At 40.9% G+C, this 14,608-nt stretch overlaps 1 protein-coding gene across 4 annotated transcripts in view; it reads right to left on the bottom strand.

Annotated features, from left to right (window-relative positions):
* TNKS2 (tankyrase 2) overlaps positions 1–14,608 on the bottom strand; it is a 70,520-nt gene that overhangs the window by 38,807 nt on the left and 17,105 nt on the right. For all 4 annotated transcript variants that reach the window (XM_048856462.2, XM_048856461.2, XM_048856460.2 and 1 more), the window contains 5 exons: positions 14,301–14,367; positions 7,000–7,186; positions 6,110–6,231; positions 1,567–1,658; positions 1,403–1,481 (listed from right to left, as the gene is read on the bottom strand). In XM_048856462.2, the coding sequence (XP_048712419.1) occupies positions 1,403–1,481; positions 1,567–1,658; positions 6,110–6,231; positions 7,000–7,186; positions 14,301–14,367 (547 nt within the window). The remainder of the gene's footprint in view (positions 1–1,402; positions 1,482–1,566; positions 1,659–6,109; positions 6,232–6,999; positions 7,187–14,300; positions 14,368–14,608) is intronic.

The raw sequence follows: 14,608 nt of genomic DNA, 5'->3' as shown, positions 1-14,608 counted from the left end.
AGGGGGTGGTGAAACACTGAAATGGGTTACCTAGGGAGGCGGTGGAATCTCCATCCTTAAGAGGTTTTCAAGGCCTAGCTTAACAAAGCCCTGGCTGGGATGATTTAGTTGGGGTTGGTCCTGCTTTGAGCAGGGATTTGGACTGGATGACCTCCTGAAGTTTCTTCCAACACTAATCTTCTATGATTCTATGAATTTTGAAAGTTTGTTACACTTTTAAACTACTTTTACTGAGGAACCAAAAGCCAATTTCAGAAGACATTTGTGACAAATAATTAACTATGACAGTTAAACCTACTGCTTGTGAGAGTTACAGTCAGAGCTTGAGGGGGGAGGAGCCTGGGTCTCATTTATGATCTTATACATTATCCCCACCCTCCTCATGTCACTGTTTAACTACTAAACAAGATGTACAGAACAGCTTTGTCTATATCAGCTAATATTGGCCATTCTGACTTGAGAACCTCTGGATTTTTCTAATAACTAAAAAGAAAAGGAGTACTTGTGGCACCTTAGAGACTAACAAATTCATTTGAGCATAAGCTTTCGTGAGCTACAGCTCACTTCATCGGCATCGGATGAAGTGAGCTGTAGCTCAGGAAAGCTTATGCTCAAATAAATTTGTTAGTCTCTAAGGTGCCACAAGTACTCCTTTTCTTTTTGCGAATACAAACTAACATGGCTGCTACTCTGAAACCTCTAATAACTAAGTCATTCAGTAACAACAAGTAGCTTTCTATTCTCTAGACTTCTCTGTTTCTCTCAATAGCCATGTCAGAAGCCATATAGCAGTCAGCCTGTAATCAAGTTCCAAAAATCAGAATCCTGAGTCTTTATTTTAGCAGTCTTGTTCAATGCGATTACATTAAGTGGCACGCCCTATTTCCATACTTCATCTATGTGAAAACTTGACCAAAATGCGGTGCATTATAGCAGCTGTGCAACATTATGACTTGATCTTAATTATTGCCAGTGACATCATTTAAATTTTTCTCCATTTTATCTTTTCAAATTTAAGCCCCAGATCTCTTACATACTATTTTTCTAACTAGTTTATCTGCTACCTCCTCTCTTGTTGTGTTTTTGTAAAACACGTTCACAATTCTACTGCTTGTAATTAAGCACCAAATACATCTTTTTTCTGTACTTAGTGAAAGTAGTAGAAATTAGTAAAACTACACGGTTTTCTCTTTTAAAACTTGACAAAATGTATGAAGTCGATATACATAGTTCTATACGAGTGTGTATATCATCTCTCTGTCTTGCATATGTAAACATGTATACTTACAAAACTAATTCTATGCACAATGCTGAATTTACAACTGCAGTCTGTCAACTTTGTGCTACAATTTTACATCTTATAGATAATTCTAGCCAAAGAAATACAGGAAGTAATTCGTACCTTAGCTTCATGCTTCACAACAATTTCAACAACATCATTATGAGCTTTTTCTGATGCCACATGGAGAGGTGTCAAGAAGCTTTATTAAAAAATAAAAATTACAATTAAGTTGTATGCTATAAAATTATCCTGAACAATTAATAGCATCCATCAGTAGCACTCACTCTTTTGTCTTTTCATTGATGTTGGCTCCTTTTCTCAGAAGTAATTCACAGACTTGCTTTCTCTTGGGATACAGAGATGCAGCAGCACAGTGCTAAATATTTCAAAATTGCAGCATTAATAATGATCTCGTTATATATAGCATTTTATTAGTTGCTAATGACTGGCAAACTAAAGCAAGATCCTGTATCAGGAATTGCTAGAACAGACCCATGCAGAGTATTATTAATTTCAATGGGACCTACATATGGGTTCAGGGATTTGCACCATAGCTTTCCAACACAACATTTAACTAAATTTCTAACACTAAGTCAGAGATTCTAAGGCTAGAAGGTCTATCTACTCTGACCTCGGTATAATATAATAATGTTGGGGAAATTAATGAACACAGAACCAGTAAATTGAAAAACAGGTAGATAACATGTTCTATATTTCCTTTATTAGCTTAATATAACTGCAATTAGACAAACTGGGCAACAAGAAGTTACATTTGAGAAGAGAAAATATCTTAAGGATAGAGTCCTCTCTCACCAGTAGAAAACGTGATACTGCAGATCTACTGTTGATACATGAGTTTGGGAGCAACACTTTTAAAGTGGGAGACATTATCCTGTAACAATGTCCTATTACAATGCCATGATTTCTGTCCAACTAAACGGCTGATGAAGACTGTCACTGTATCTCAGGGATGTTACTGCAATAATAGAACAATTAGTATTATATGATTGTCCTTCTATGCTTAGATTAGCTTGGAGAACAGTCCTACTGATTACTTCAATCAAAGAGCAGCCTTCAATACTTTTAAGCTTACATAGTATCTTACTCCTGAGGGATTTAGTAATTAATATATTAATAATTAGAGGCATAGGTTCTAGAAATGGCACATAAATACATGAAAGGTATATGAGCACTTAGATGAAACTGATTCAAAGTGCTTTAAAACAAGGAATTTAGGGCCATTTTTAAAGGTATTCAGGTGTTGCTGTGCTCAGAGTTGCAACACCTAACAGATCTATGAGCCTAAGTCTCATGTTCAAAAGAGATTTAGGAGCCAAAATCCCATTGATGGCCAAAGAGTTTTTGGCTCCTAAGTGACTAAATCCCTTTTGAACAGGAGGCTTAGGTGCTGCAACGCTGAGCGCAGCAATGTCTAAATATCTGGGCCTTAGTCTCAATTTTTATAGTAAAGCAAATATCTCCATTTTACAGATGAGGAAACAGGCAGAGAGTGATTAAGTGACTTGCTTAATGTCACATGGGCATCTGGACCAGAGGGAACAGAACAAAAATTTCTGGACTTCCCACCTTACCTTTAGATCACCTGTACTCCTACACCCCAACAATTAACCACAAGCTGGTCTGTCTCCATCTTAACAGTTCCAGAATAGAAAATTATAACTACCAACCCGGAGTTGAGATGTGTGTGGTCTATAACTATCAAAGAGTTATGTCTTTATGTCTGATTGATAACCTATAAAAAGAATACCAAGACTGATACCAAGCCAAAGAAAAACCAACTAAAAACTCTAATATTAGTGTATGGGAGAAGATTCTCAGTATAGCCCACTTAATTGAGGTGGACAAAGTTTGGTATAACAGTGCCTAGGACAGGGGTCTCAAACTCAAATGACCACATGAGTACTAATGCATTGGCCCAAGGGCCACATCATTGACACCCCACCCTTGCTGCCCCCGGCTCCACCCCCACTCCACCCCTTCCATGAGGCCCTGCCCCATTCCAACCCCTTCCCCGAAGTCTCCACCCCAACCCCGCCCCCCTCCCTGTTCCCAGGGGGAGCAGGAGGGGTGCAGGGTGTGGTGGGGGCTCAGGGCAGGGAGTTGAGGTGCAGGAGGTGTGCATGGCACGGCAAGGGTCTCAGGGCAGGGACCACCCCTTCCATGAGGCCCTGCCCCTGCCCCACCTCTTCCCTGCCCCCATTCCAACCCCTTCCCCGAAGTCTCCACCCCAACCCCGCCCCCCTCCCTGTCCCCAGGGAGTGCAGGTGGTGTGCAGGGTGCAGCAGGAGGCTTAGGGCAGGGAGTTGGGATGTGAGGTGCAGGAGGGGTGAGGGGTGCAGGGCGCTGCAGGCAGGGGTGCAGGAGTGCGGGGTACGGCAGGAGGCTCAGGGCAGGGAGTTGGGGTGTGGGGTGCAGGAGGGGTGCGGGCTCCGGCCCCGCGCCACTTATCTAGAGCAGCTCCCGTGCGCACCGGGGCTCTGCTCCAGTCCAGGAAGCAGCCGGAACCACATCCCGCCAGGGGAAGGGCCTGCGCTGCGGCACACAGCTCTGTGTGCTGCTTTTGCTGCTCCTCCAGGTACCTCCCCTGAAGCTCCCACTGGCTGCGGTTCCCTGTTCCCAGCCAATGGGAGCTGCCGGGGGGGGGGGGGGCGTGTTTTTGCCTGGAAGCGAGAGTAACACACTGAGCCCCCTGCCCCATCCCAGAGCCACAGGGGCATGGTTCCGGCTGCTTCAGGGAACTGTGCGGGGTTCGCGGTGCCATGGGGTACGCAGAGGTGCACGTGGGAGGGGGGGGCGTGGGGAGCTTAGTGGGCCGCACAAAAGAACCTTGTGGGCCGCATGTTTGAGACCCCTGACCTAGGACTTTGAGAATCTTGAAATCTATGTTAATTACAAAGATGGATCAATAATTTGTACATATTGGATGAAATCCTGGCCTCAGTGAAATCAATGAGAGTTTGACCATTGACTTCAATGGAGCCAGGATTTTACCCATTTTATTTCTTTGATTTGAGAATCAGTATAGTGAGATTTAGGTTTGAAGGTTGAACTTATAAAATTACTCAAATAGCTAGCAACAAAATGTATTTAATTATTATTTATATAACTACATTAGGAAATCTAGTTTCAGGCTCTTAATATTTGCATAGATTTACTAGACTAAATTAATCCCTGGTACAAGAAAAAGGGCAAGGGAATTACATTAGTTGAATCTGGACCATGTAATCCAGTATTTCTGGAAACAACTCTTTTCAGGAACTGTAACTAGGTCATACCTAGGACCCTACTAAATTTCAAGGTCATACGATTTAAAAAATTGTCAATTTCTTGATTTCAGATATTTATATCTGAAATTTCAAAATGTCGTAATTGTAAGTGTCCTGACCCAAAAAGGAGGTGGGGGGGGTCACAAGGTTATCGTACGGGGTTTGCGTTACTGTTACCCTTACTTCTGCTGGCAGCGGCGCTGCAGGAGCCCAGCTCTGAAAGCAGAGCCACTGCCAGCAGCAGTGCAGAAGCAAGGATGGCATGGTACCGTATTGCCACCCTTACTTCTGTGCTGCTGCCTGCAGAGCTAGGCCCTCAGTCAGCAGCCACACTCTCCGGCCGCCCATCTCTGAAGGCAACAGTGCAGAAGTACGGCTGGCATCGTATGGTATTGCCACCCTTACTTCTGCGCTGCTGCTGGTGGGCTGCTGCCTTCAGAGCTGGGTGCCTGGCCAACAGCCACCAAGCTCTAAAGGCAGCGCAGAAGTAAGGGTGGCAATACCAAGACCCCCCCTAAAATAACCTTGTGACTCACCCCGCCGTGCAACCCCTTTTTAGGTCAGGACCCCTTTGAGAAACGTTAGCCTCCCCTGTGAAATCTGTATAATATAGGGTAAAAGCACACAAAAGACCAGATTTCATGATCCATGACACATTTTTCATGGCCGTGAATTTTGTACCATGGGCCATATAAAGGATATTACACAATACCATTTTCTGTTCTCTTTCCTCATCTCCCTTTCCTTTTACTTTGTTTGCCATTTCCTCTCTGTCTCCCTCAACATATAATAACTATCAGAATAAAGTAATCAAGAGCAAGAGAGTGGGAATCAAGCATGAGTTTGTAATGATCAAGCCACACAAATCTGATTTATTTTAACAATTACTAAAATTACTAGATGAAGGTGCCAAACACTTTTCATATGGATTGAAAACTGGTTGGATTCTAAGCAAAACAAAATTAGGATAAATGGCTGTGTCAGGAATACAGGCAGAGAGAAAGCTGCCTACTGCAGTGCTGCAGCAGTTGGCATTAGACTTAGCTTATCTTTATTCTTTCAACTCACTGATGAAACATTCATATGAAATTACACTGAAAAGTGAAACGAACACATACAAGGATAGAACTACAAAAGCAATTTGAAGAGATTAGAAATAGGAGCATACAGTAAGTGTGGTTCAACCTGAAAAAAATGCAAGCTAATATATGTAGAAGAAAACTTAGAAACTCAAGTATTCAGTGGATTGAGACAGATGACAGTGGTATAGATGACCTAGAGAAAATAGACAAATTGGTTACAACCTTTCACTGATATAGTAGCAGCGAATTATCCTGCAAGACTTGACAGGAATGTGAAAAGTTTAAATTACAAAGGATACTCTAGATGTGTTATCTTAACTTATTATACACTACAGTTGACTTGCCAGTCTTTACAATGTCAGGTTCTCAGAAACTGGAATTTGTGTGTTTTGAAGCATTGCCCAACATATTTAGTTTAGCCACCACATCTTAAATCACTAATATATCTGAAATATTACCAATGCTGTTTCATGAGTTTGAGGATGCTTGAAATTCACTGTTTCCAAAGAAAGATATTTTTTGATGCGAGCTACATCTGATTCTCGTGCCGCCTGTAGCAAGGAGTGACCTTTGAATTCATCTAGAAAAGAAAGATTATATTCTTAATCTGGTCTGGAAAGTATTAAAGGGATTGTTCGCTTCTAGTAGGGGAAATCCTGCTCTCAGTGCATGGTAGAGACCTTAGAAAGCCATTTCTAGTAATTTACTGTACACAGGTTCATTATATGATGTAGCCCAGCACTCTATATACTCCAGAAAATTGCTACTTTGTCCATGCACAGGCTGAGCATGAGGATTCCTTAGCTATGCCAGACAGAACTCATGTCCCAATTCTCCAATTCAGAAGTTGAGAGAAAGTGATAGCATTTCATCTTCAAAACAAATGTATTCATAGTTCTAAGTAATTATGCTGGTGGATTTTTTTGTTCAAATGACCTTTGCTGAAGAGAAAAATGATATTGCTGGGAATACGTTTTTTGAAAGATCATAGGGAGACGTGGGGAAGCAGCAGGAAGAAAACAGGATTCTAGGAAAGAAAAATCTACACAAGCCATTACAGCCACAAGACTGTTGAATAGTAACTAAAATCAGTTTTTAAACCTAGGTTCAAAAGGGCCCGTTAGTTGTATATATTTGAGACTATTTCATGTTTTAGGATAATACAATCTTCAGGCAGGCATTACACAATTGTTTTCAAAATGTAAACACTTTCTTCCCAACTTAATATCAGTGTGATACTGTTTATGAAACTTAAGGCACTCATTACAAAGAAAAACAACTAATCAATTGTAGATGAGCTATGAAATGCCATCTATCCTATTCATTTTCACATTCACTTTATACTCACATGCCAATCGTTCTTTTAATTGAGGTGTTGGGGCTAAATCAATGGTGCTTTTATTGTGACAGTTCAACAGTGTTGGATCAGCACCATAACTTAACAAGAGAGAACACACTTCCACCCTGTTCTTAGAAGCTGCTTCATGCAGAGGAGTGAACTGCCACAGATCCATAGCATTTACACATGCTCCATGCTGGGAAAGTTACAAAAACAAAGGAGACTATTAAAGAAAAATTGCAATTATTAATTGCCACAAAGCAGACAGCAAGATAAATATATAACTATATACATGCACACAGTTTCCAAGATATTTTTTTCAGAAATATCTATTGTAAGTCCTTTTACAGTCCCCATTACCATACTATCAGAGTGCCTCATAATATTTAATGAATTTATCCTTACAACACACCTGTGACGTAGGGCAGTATTAATATCCCCATTTTATAGATGGGGAAGTGAGGTACAAAGAAACTAAAGGCCTAGTCTACACTAGAAAATTAGGTCAGCATAATGACATCACTCAGGGGTGTGAAAAATCCAAACCTGAGTGGCGCAGTTAGGATGACGTAAATCCCAGTGCAGACAGCGCTAGGTCATAGAATCATAGAATATCAGGGTTGGAAGGGACCTCAGGAGGTCATCTAGTCCAACCCCCTGCTCAAAAGCAGGACCAATACCCAATTAAATCATCCCAGCCAGGGCTTTGTCAAGCCTGACCTTAAAAACTTCTAAGGAAGGAGATTCCACCACCTCCCTAGGCAACACATTCCAGTGTTTCACCACCCTCCTAGTGAAAAAGTTTTTCCTAATATCCAACCTAAATCTCCCCCACTGCAACTTGAGACCATTACTCCTTGTCCTGTCCTCTTCCACCACTGAGAGTAGTCTAGAACCATCCTCTCTGGAACTGCCTCTCAGGTAGTTGAAAGCAGCTATCAAATCCCCCCTCATTCTTCTCTTTTGCAGACTAAACAATCCCAGTTCCCTCAGCCTCTCCTCATAACTCATGTGTTCCAGACCCCTAATCATTCTTGTTGCCCTTCGCTGGACTCTCTCCAATTTATCCACATCCTTCTTGTAGTGTGGGGCCCAAAACTGGACACAGTACTCCAGATGAGGCCTCACCAATGTCGAATAGAGGGGGACGATCACGTCCCTCTATCTGCTCACTATGCCCCTACTTATACATCCCAAAATGCCATTGCAGGGCACACTGCTGGCTCATATCCAGCTTCTCGTCCACTGTCACCCCTAGGTCCTTTTCCGCAGAACTGCTGCCTAGCCATTCGGTCCCTAGTCTGTAGCTGTGCATTGGGTTCTTCCATCCTAAGTGCAGGACCCTGCACTTATCCTTATTGAACCTCATCAGATTTCTTTTGGCCCAATCCTCCAATTTGTCTAGGTCCCTCTGTATCCTATCCCTGCCCTCCAGCGTATCTACCACTCCTCCCAGTTTAGTATCATCCGCAAATTTGCTGAGAGTGCAATCCACACCATCCTCCAGATCATTTATGAAGATATTGAACAAAACCGGCCCCAGGACCGACCCTTGGGGCACTCCACTTGACACCGGCTGCCAACTAGACATGGAGCCATTGATCACTACCCGTTGAGCCCGACAATCTAGCCAACTTTCTACCCACCTTATAGTGCATTCATCCAGCCCATACTTCCTTAACTTGCTGACAAGGATACTGTGGGAGACCGCGTAAAAAGCTTTGCTAAAGCATAGCTATGCTTTGCATAGACAATCCAGGAAGTTTTTGGAAAGCGTAGGGGACAATTTCCTGGTGCAAGTGCTAGAGGAGCCAACTAGGGGGGGAGCTTTTCTTAACCTGCTGCTCACAAACCAGGAAGAATTAGTAGGGGAAGCAAAAGTGGATGGGAATCTGGGAGGCAGTGACCATGAGTTGGTTGAGTTCAGGATCCTGACACAGCGAAGAAAGGTAAGCAGCAGGATACGGACCCTGGACTTCAGGAAAGCAGACTTCGACTCCCTCAGGGAACGGATGGGTAGGATCCCCTGGGGGACTAACATGAAGGGGAAAGGAGTCCAGGAGAGCTGGCTGTATTTCAAGGAATCCCTGTTGAGGTTACAGGGACAAACCATCCCGATGTGTCGAAAGAATAGTAAGTATGGCAGGCAACCAGCTTGGCTTAACGGTGAAATCCTAGCAGATCTTAAGCATAAAAAAGAAGCTTACAAGAAGTGGAAGGTTGGACATATGACCAGGGAAGAGTATAAAAATATTGCTCGGGCATGTAGGAAAGAAATTAGGAGGGCCAAATCGCACCTGGAGCTGCAGCTAGCAAGAGATGTTAAGAGTAACAAGAAGGGTTTCTTCAGGTATGTTGGCAACAAGAAGAAAGCCAAGGAAAGTGTGGGCCCCTTAATGAATGAGGGAGGCAACCTAGTGACGGAGGATGTGGAAAAAGCTAATGTACTCAATGCTTTTTTTGCCTCTGTCTTCACGATCAAGGTCAGCTCCCAGACTGCTGTGCTGGGCATCACAACATGGGGAATAGATGGCCAGCCCTCTGTGGAGAAAGAGGTGGTTAGGGACTATTTAGAAAAACTGGACGTGCACAAGTCCATGGGGCCGGATGAGTTGCATCCGAGAGTGCTAAAGGAACTGGTGGCTGTGATTGCAGAGCCATTGGCCATTATCTTTGAAAACTCGTGGCGAACGGGGGAAGTCCCAGATGACTGGAAAAAGGCTAATGTAGTGCCAATCTTTAAAAAAGGGAAGGAGGAGGATCCTGGGAACTACAGGCCAGTCAGCCTCACTTCAGTCCCCGGAAAAATCATGGAGCAGGTCCTCAAAGAATCAATCCTGAAGCACTTACATGAGAGGAAAGTGATCAGGAACAGTCAGCATGGATTCACCAAGGGAAGGTCATGCCTGACTAATCTAATTGCCTTCTATGATGAGATTACTGGTTCTGTGAATGAAGGGAAAGCAGTGGATGTATTGTATCTTGACTTTAGCAAAGCTTTTGACACGGTCTCCCACAGTATCCTTGTCAGCAAATTAAGGTCGACAGAAGAATCCTACCTCTTGGGGAGGTGAATTACCTATGACAACAGAACCCCTCCATTTGGCATAGGTAGTGTCTACACCAGAGGTCGACAAACTTCGGCATGCGCCCAATCAGAATAATCTGCTGGCCTGCCGCGAGACATTGTGTTTAGGTTGACTGTCCACAGGCACAGCACCCAACAGCTCCCAGTGGCTTGGAATGGGGAACCGTGGCCACTAGGAGCTGTGGGGGGCCGTGCCTGCGGACGGTCAACCTAAACACGTCTCACAGCCCGCCAGCAGATTACCCTGATGGGCCGCATACCAAAGGTTGCCAACCGCTGGTCTACACTGAAGCGCTGCAGTGGTGCAACTATGCTGCTGTAGCATTTTAAGTGTACACAAGCCCTAAGTGACGTGCACAAGGTCACAAAGAAAGCCAGAGTTGGAGCAAAGAATTGAGCCTAGGTCTCCCAAACTCTAGGCTAGCTCTAGCCACTGAATCATCTTTCCTCTCACTATGATCACCACTATATTATCATCCTTCCATCTTTATTGTCTACATAACTGAATGGTTCTTTAGCCTAAGTAACAGCTACCATTTCCCAAGAGGAAGTTGACAGTTTTTGACAAAATGATAAATCAGTCTGTGAACACAAGAAAATGTTTAGAAACTCAGTTGCTTTAAGGTAACTTATATTTACTAAGAGTCACATTTTTTAGACATTAGTATTTTGTTATGTAACAAAAAAGGTTAACAAAGTCTATTGCAACACTAATCCTCATCCTGTCACTTGCCTTCAAATGCTGAGAAGCACTTCCTTTGTTACAAATTGTCAGTCAACATAAATCTGCTAACACAGCAAGAAAATACTTATTCAATAGTTTGAACTTTTAACTAGTTTTAAAATACACATTTAAAAACGAGTTGTAGATTCATTCCCCCACAAATCATCAAAATGTAGTAGTTTCGGATTAGAAATAAAGTTGTGACATGCCCAGGACAAAAGAGTCTGTATTTTGTATCTACTTGAGTTACATATTTTTCTCCTAAAAATTTAGTCATTCTGTACATACTTCTATACTTACCTGCAATTTTACACTATAAAATAAACTCCAGGTAAAAATCTAAGCTAAATTAAGGTTTTAAATAGTTATCAGTTACTTAAGGAGAAAAATATTTAAAATATTGTTTTAATAAAATCCTGTAAGTGCCAAGTTAAGGTTAAACCTAAAAATCTTAAACATGCAAATGCAGTTTTAGTCATCCAATAAGCCTTAAGTCTGATGCCATGCCTATGCCTTCCATTATGGAGAACTGTAACATCTGTGTCCAAGATAGAGACATTTCAATGTAATTTTTTATAAGAACACTTCAAAAATCCTCTTTATATTGCTTGCTTGTGAAGTCAAGGAATTTTTGAAATTTCCATTTTTTTAACATGTATATACAGTAGAACCTCAGTTACAAATGCCTAGAGAATGGAGGTTGTTTGTAACTCTGAATAAAACGTTATGCTTGTTCTTTCAAAAGTTTACAACTGAACATTGACTTCATATAGCTTTGAAACTTCAGTATAAAGAAAAATGCTGCTTTCCCTTTATTATTTTTAGTAGTTTACATTTAACACATTATTAGACTGTATTTGCTTTTTTTAAGTCTCTGCTGATGCCTGATTGAGTACTTTCAGTTCCAAATGAGGTGTGTGGTTGACTGGTCAGTTCATAACTCTGGTGTTTGAAACGCTGAGGTTCTACTGTATTATGTAAGCATTACCACCACCACCTGGTATGACCCTAAGTATTGGTTTGGTTCTTAAAAGGTTTGTACGCCCAGATATAAGCATCCATGTTAAGTCTCAGAATACAACACGACATTTGATACACCAAATGGTGTATTCTGGAAAATCTGTGGAAACCTATCTTTTCATAGTGGTCTAATTACATTCTTAAAGAAGGCAAGAAAGAAGTGCTATACTGTAAACACAGGTGCACACCTGCATAAGTGTATTTTGAACTACTGAATGCAGTTTAGATGTTTCAGTTTACAATTTATGACGATAAGACCAACAACAAGAGTAAAATAATCCAGTTAAACCACTTCAAGTTTTAGCAAGGCTGACTATTTCCTGGGAAAAAATTGTTTAGGACAGGGCACTGGTAAATACTATCTAAAACTTAGTTTAAACTGGGAAACTGAGAAAAATAATTGCATCAGCGTCCAGCAAGTTTCAGCAAGCACAGAACAAAGTTTTTCAAACTTTGGGTACATCCATTCAAAATTGAGGATTAGGTTCCATCTATCCACTGTATCAAAGTGGGTCTTCTGCTACAGAATGCAGCATGATCAAATGGACCTGAATTGGTAGTCTGCAATTCTGCATTCTTCTGATTGCTTAATGCTTCAAGCCTACAACTCTGCACGACTATCGTTTCATATAATCAAATGTTTTCAATATTTATATAACATTAAAAACTGAAATATGAATCATGACATGTATAACTTCCTTGAGAAAATACCACACCAAAATGTAGACAGACATTCCCATGTTCAGTATTATAATTACATGACACCTACTGCAATTTACTTTTTATTTGTACAACCCTACCTTATTAACCAAAACTTAGCTAAAATTGCGTGCAATTATGAAGCAGTTTTTAAAACAGAAAATGCCTTAAACTGGGACTAATTAGTTTTTCCCACAATTTTACTGGTAAAAACCACCTCTGGTAAATATCATGCCACCCCTGATATTCTGAGTCACTCATGCAATGAAACTAGATACACTTCTCTCCTAGTTGGGGAGGTGGGAGTGGGGCAGAGTGGTTTGTGAGCAATGACACAGGGTCAGAGTGAAGGCGGTACTGTTCATTTCCACATGAGACTGATGACTTTTTCAGGGGTTTAACATTAAATGAATATTTGCAATCTCAAATATAACTTGAATTTTTTCATGGGCCCTTCATGCTCTGCTTTCTCCTGTAAGAGAGAGGGTTTGTGTGAGTGTGCGCAGAAGTGTCTTGCCAGCACTTCTAGGACGCTCTTCTCACATTTTATTGAAGAAACAGGAAGTGCCTATAAACATTCAATATAGGGTACAAAAGAGGATGGCAGGGAAGGAAAGTGTGTTTGTAAGGATAGAGTTTCCATGCAAGCAGATAATACACAAGGGGTAGTAAGGATTCTGTAGTTAGGCCCCAACGCTGCACCACTGAACTGGAGACCAAAAGGATGTTTTTAATAACCCTGCAAACTAATCAGTGGCTGAAGTTAAGAAAAAAGTTCAAAATGTCAGAACTGGTGCAAATATAGAGCCATCTCTCAACATTTTAGTTCACTAATTTTTATATTCTCTAGATACAATAAAATTTGTAAAGATTGCTAATTGTTTAAATGTTATGTCTGGAGTATATACAGAATATATAAACACAAGTAGTTAAGGTTAATCATTTTTCCTATGTATTTTTTTCTTTTTCTTTCCTTTATCTCCATCTGATTGATAATTACTGTAACAAATCTAGCTGTAGGCTCTGAGGGAATATTTTCCAGGCTCAGAGACTATTATAAACAATAAATATTTACATTAAGTCAAATATTTTTGCAAGTGAACTGACAATGTCATTTCATTTATTAGTAATACTTGTGTCTGAGACGGATGAATGTCACTCTTTTCAAGACCCAATTCTGCAAATTTGTGTGAGTACGTTGCTGTGTCAATGCAGAGCCCCAGTGGCTTCAATGGGACTCTACAGATATGCATTGTTGTGCCTGCATGCAAACAGTTTCAGGATTGGTGCCTTAATTTGTACAGGGCTGGAACAAGGCTTACAAATTATCTCTTTAGATAACAACTTTTTAAAAAGCTTTGCTAAATCTTTGTTTACATCTAGAGTGCTAGAACTATTGGGTCGGTATTTCTACAATATTTTAAAACCCTAACAATTCTAGCCCTACACTAATCTTACAAGCCATCATGACACCTCCATAACTTAAAAGTAAAGTGTATTTCCAAATGCTGACTTCCACTGCAACTCCATCTTGATACGAAGAGTTCAAGTTTTAAAGTGGCAGTGCATTTCTATAACAAGCTTTACAGGGCATGCTTTAACTTATTCTGGGCAGGAGAGTGAAGTGAGTGTACATATATCAAATTAATCTACCAACTCTGCCTGTCTTTTTTAAATGATTTTAAATACAAGAAGATAAGTGACACTCAAAAAAACAGAAAAAATTCACAATAGAAGAATTTCACCCAGTTTGAAAGAGGAATGAAATTAAATACCAACCTTTACTAGAAGTTCTGTTACTTCATAATGACCATAGGAACAGGCATTGTGAAGTGGCACCAAATCTCTAAGCAGTAGGGGGGAGGGAGAAACATGTTATATGCGCTTGGGTTACAAGTATGTAAACTCAGTAAATTACAAACAACAATATGTAGCTTTCTATCAATTCTAAAAATTAAAAAACCCAGCTATCCCACTGAAAAGTGATGGGAAAACAGAGATATGAGACAATAACCTCCAAAGTTATTGAAATCAATGTCTGTTTAACATACAATAAATTGCACAATTAATTCCATAATCACATGGAA

Source organism: Caretta caretta, chromosome 7 (assembly GCF_965140235.1).
Source record: "Caretta caretta isolate rCarCar2 chromosome 7, rCarCar1.hap1, whole genome shotgun sequence".
NCBI lineage: Eukaryota > Metazoa > Chordata > Testudines > Cheloniidae > Caretta > Caretta caretta.
Note: the sequence above shows the minus strand (reverse complement) of the source record. Positions and strands in the feature narration are given on the sequence as shown.